The sequence below is a fragment of the Eurypyga helias genome, unplaced genomic scaffold (genome assembly GCF_000690775.1).
Source record: "Eurypyga helias isolate BGI_N326 unplaced genomic scaffold, ASM69077v1 scaffold31758, whole genome shotgun sequence".
NCBI classification, from domain to species: domain Eukaryota; kingdom Metazoa; phylum Chordata; class Aves; order Eurypygiformes; family Eurypygidae; genus Eurypyga; species Eurypyga helias.
The window spans coordinates 3,464-4,598 of NW_010266802.1; the positions used below are offsets into that span (position 1 = coordinate 3,464).

Here is a 1,135-nt window from a genome sequence, read left to right on the forward strand (position 1 = left end):
GCGGCTCATTCCCGGGGGCAGAGCTTGGGGATGGGACCCTCACCTGTCCCGGGGCAGCTCCCAGCGCGGATCCTCAGGGAGCTCATACTCGGAGACGCCGGCCAGCATGGGGGTGCCGCTGGAGGAGAGCCGCGAGGGCCGGACCAGCATCACGCCCGAGTTCATGGAGGAGCTGGAGTCGGCCGACACCTGCACCAGGGAGCGTGGGTTACCTTCACGCAGCGCTGGGTGCCATGGCTGGCTCACCCCCCTGGGAGGGAGATGCTGAGCGGGACCCCACTGCAACCCCCTGCCCGCAGTCCCCCCAGCCCACAACGCAGGGCACTCTCAGCGCTGCTCCTGTGTTGGACCCCGACTAAATGATCTTTAATTAGTCTGGCATGCTGACACCATGAAATACACGGCCTGGGAGTCCGCCTCTCTCCTCGCTGTGTAAAACAAACTCTCCTGCTCGAACATTAAAGGGCTGTAAATCCTTCTGGTCCTCCTCCTCACCCCCACTGAGCCCCGCTGACAAGGAGGGGCTGTGCAGCCCCACCATCACTGCGCTGCTGGTCCAGGGCAGAGCCCGCTGATGGTCCCCACCCCGTGGCACAAGGTTGGAGAAGGTGGCACAGGCAGTGGGGCGAGATGGTCCTGGGTCTGCCCCATCCATCCTCATCCAGAAACCTCCCTCCCCTACAGGGCAGGTCCCCCAGGGCGGGGCAGTAGGTGCAAACAAACCCCCTCTCTACTTTCTGTTACCTGTCTGCGCAGGGGGATGCTCTTGGCCAGCTTGTGCACGGCCAGCTGGCTGTTGAAGTCTGTCTTCTTGGTGGTGCTCTTCATCTTGTAGATGATGACGGTCACCACCATGCAGGAGATGAGGAAGGCCCCCGTGCAGTAAATGATGATCTCCAGGTAGAGGGGGGATGTCATCATGGCTGGGGTGTCTTCAATAGCTGATGAACAGGGTGTCAGCACCCACGAGCCCACCTGGGGCCGAGGAGCGGAGCCGTGCTGGGTGGGGAGCCTCCCCCCTGCAGCCCCTCCCCATGCTTGGTGGGGACACGGGCTGCATCGCTGGAGGCCTTGGGGCAGCGTGAGACAGGGACATGGGGGGCTGCCCAACCGCCCCGGCGGGGGAGGTGTATGT

The 1,135-nt window shown here is 63.7% G+C and overlaps 1 protein-coding gene across 1 annotated transcript in view; it reads right to left on the minus strand.

Moving 5' to 3' along the window:
* LOC104513763 (fibroblast growth factor receptor 1) overlaps positions 1–941 on the minus strand; it is a gene marked incomplete at both ends in the record, with an annotated part of 3,915 nt that extends 2,974 nt beyond the window's left edge. Inside the window, 2 exons of the mRNA XM_010157224.1 lie at positions 44–189; positions 745–941. Of these exons, the coding sequence (XP_010155526.1) occupies positions 44–189; positions 745–941 (343 nt within the window). The remainder of the gene's footprint in view (positions 1–43; positions 190–744) is intronic.
* Positions 942–1,135: the final 194 nt, after the last annotated feature.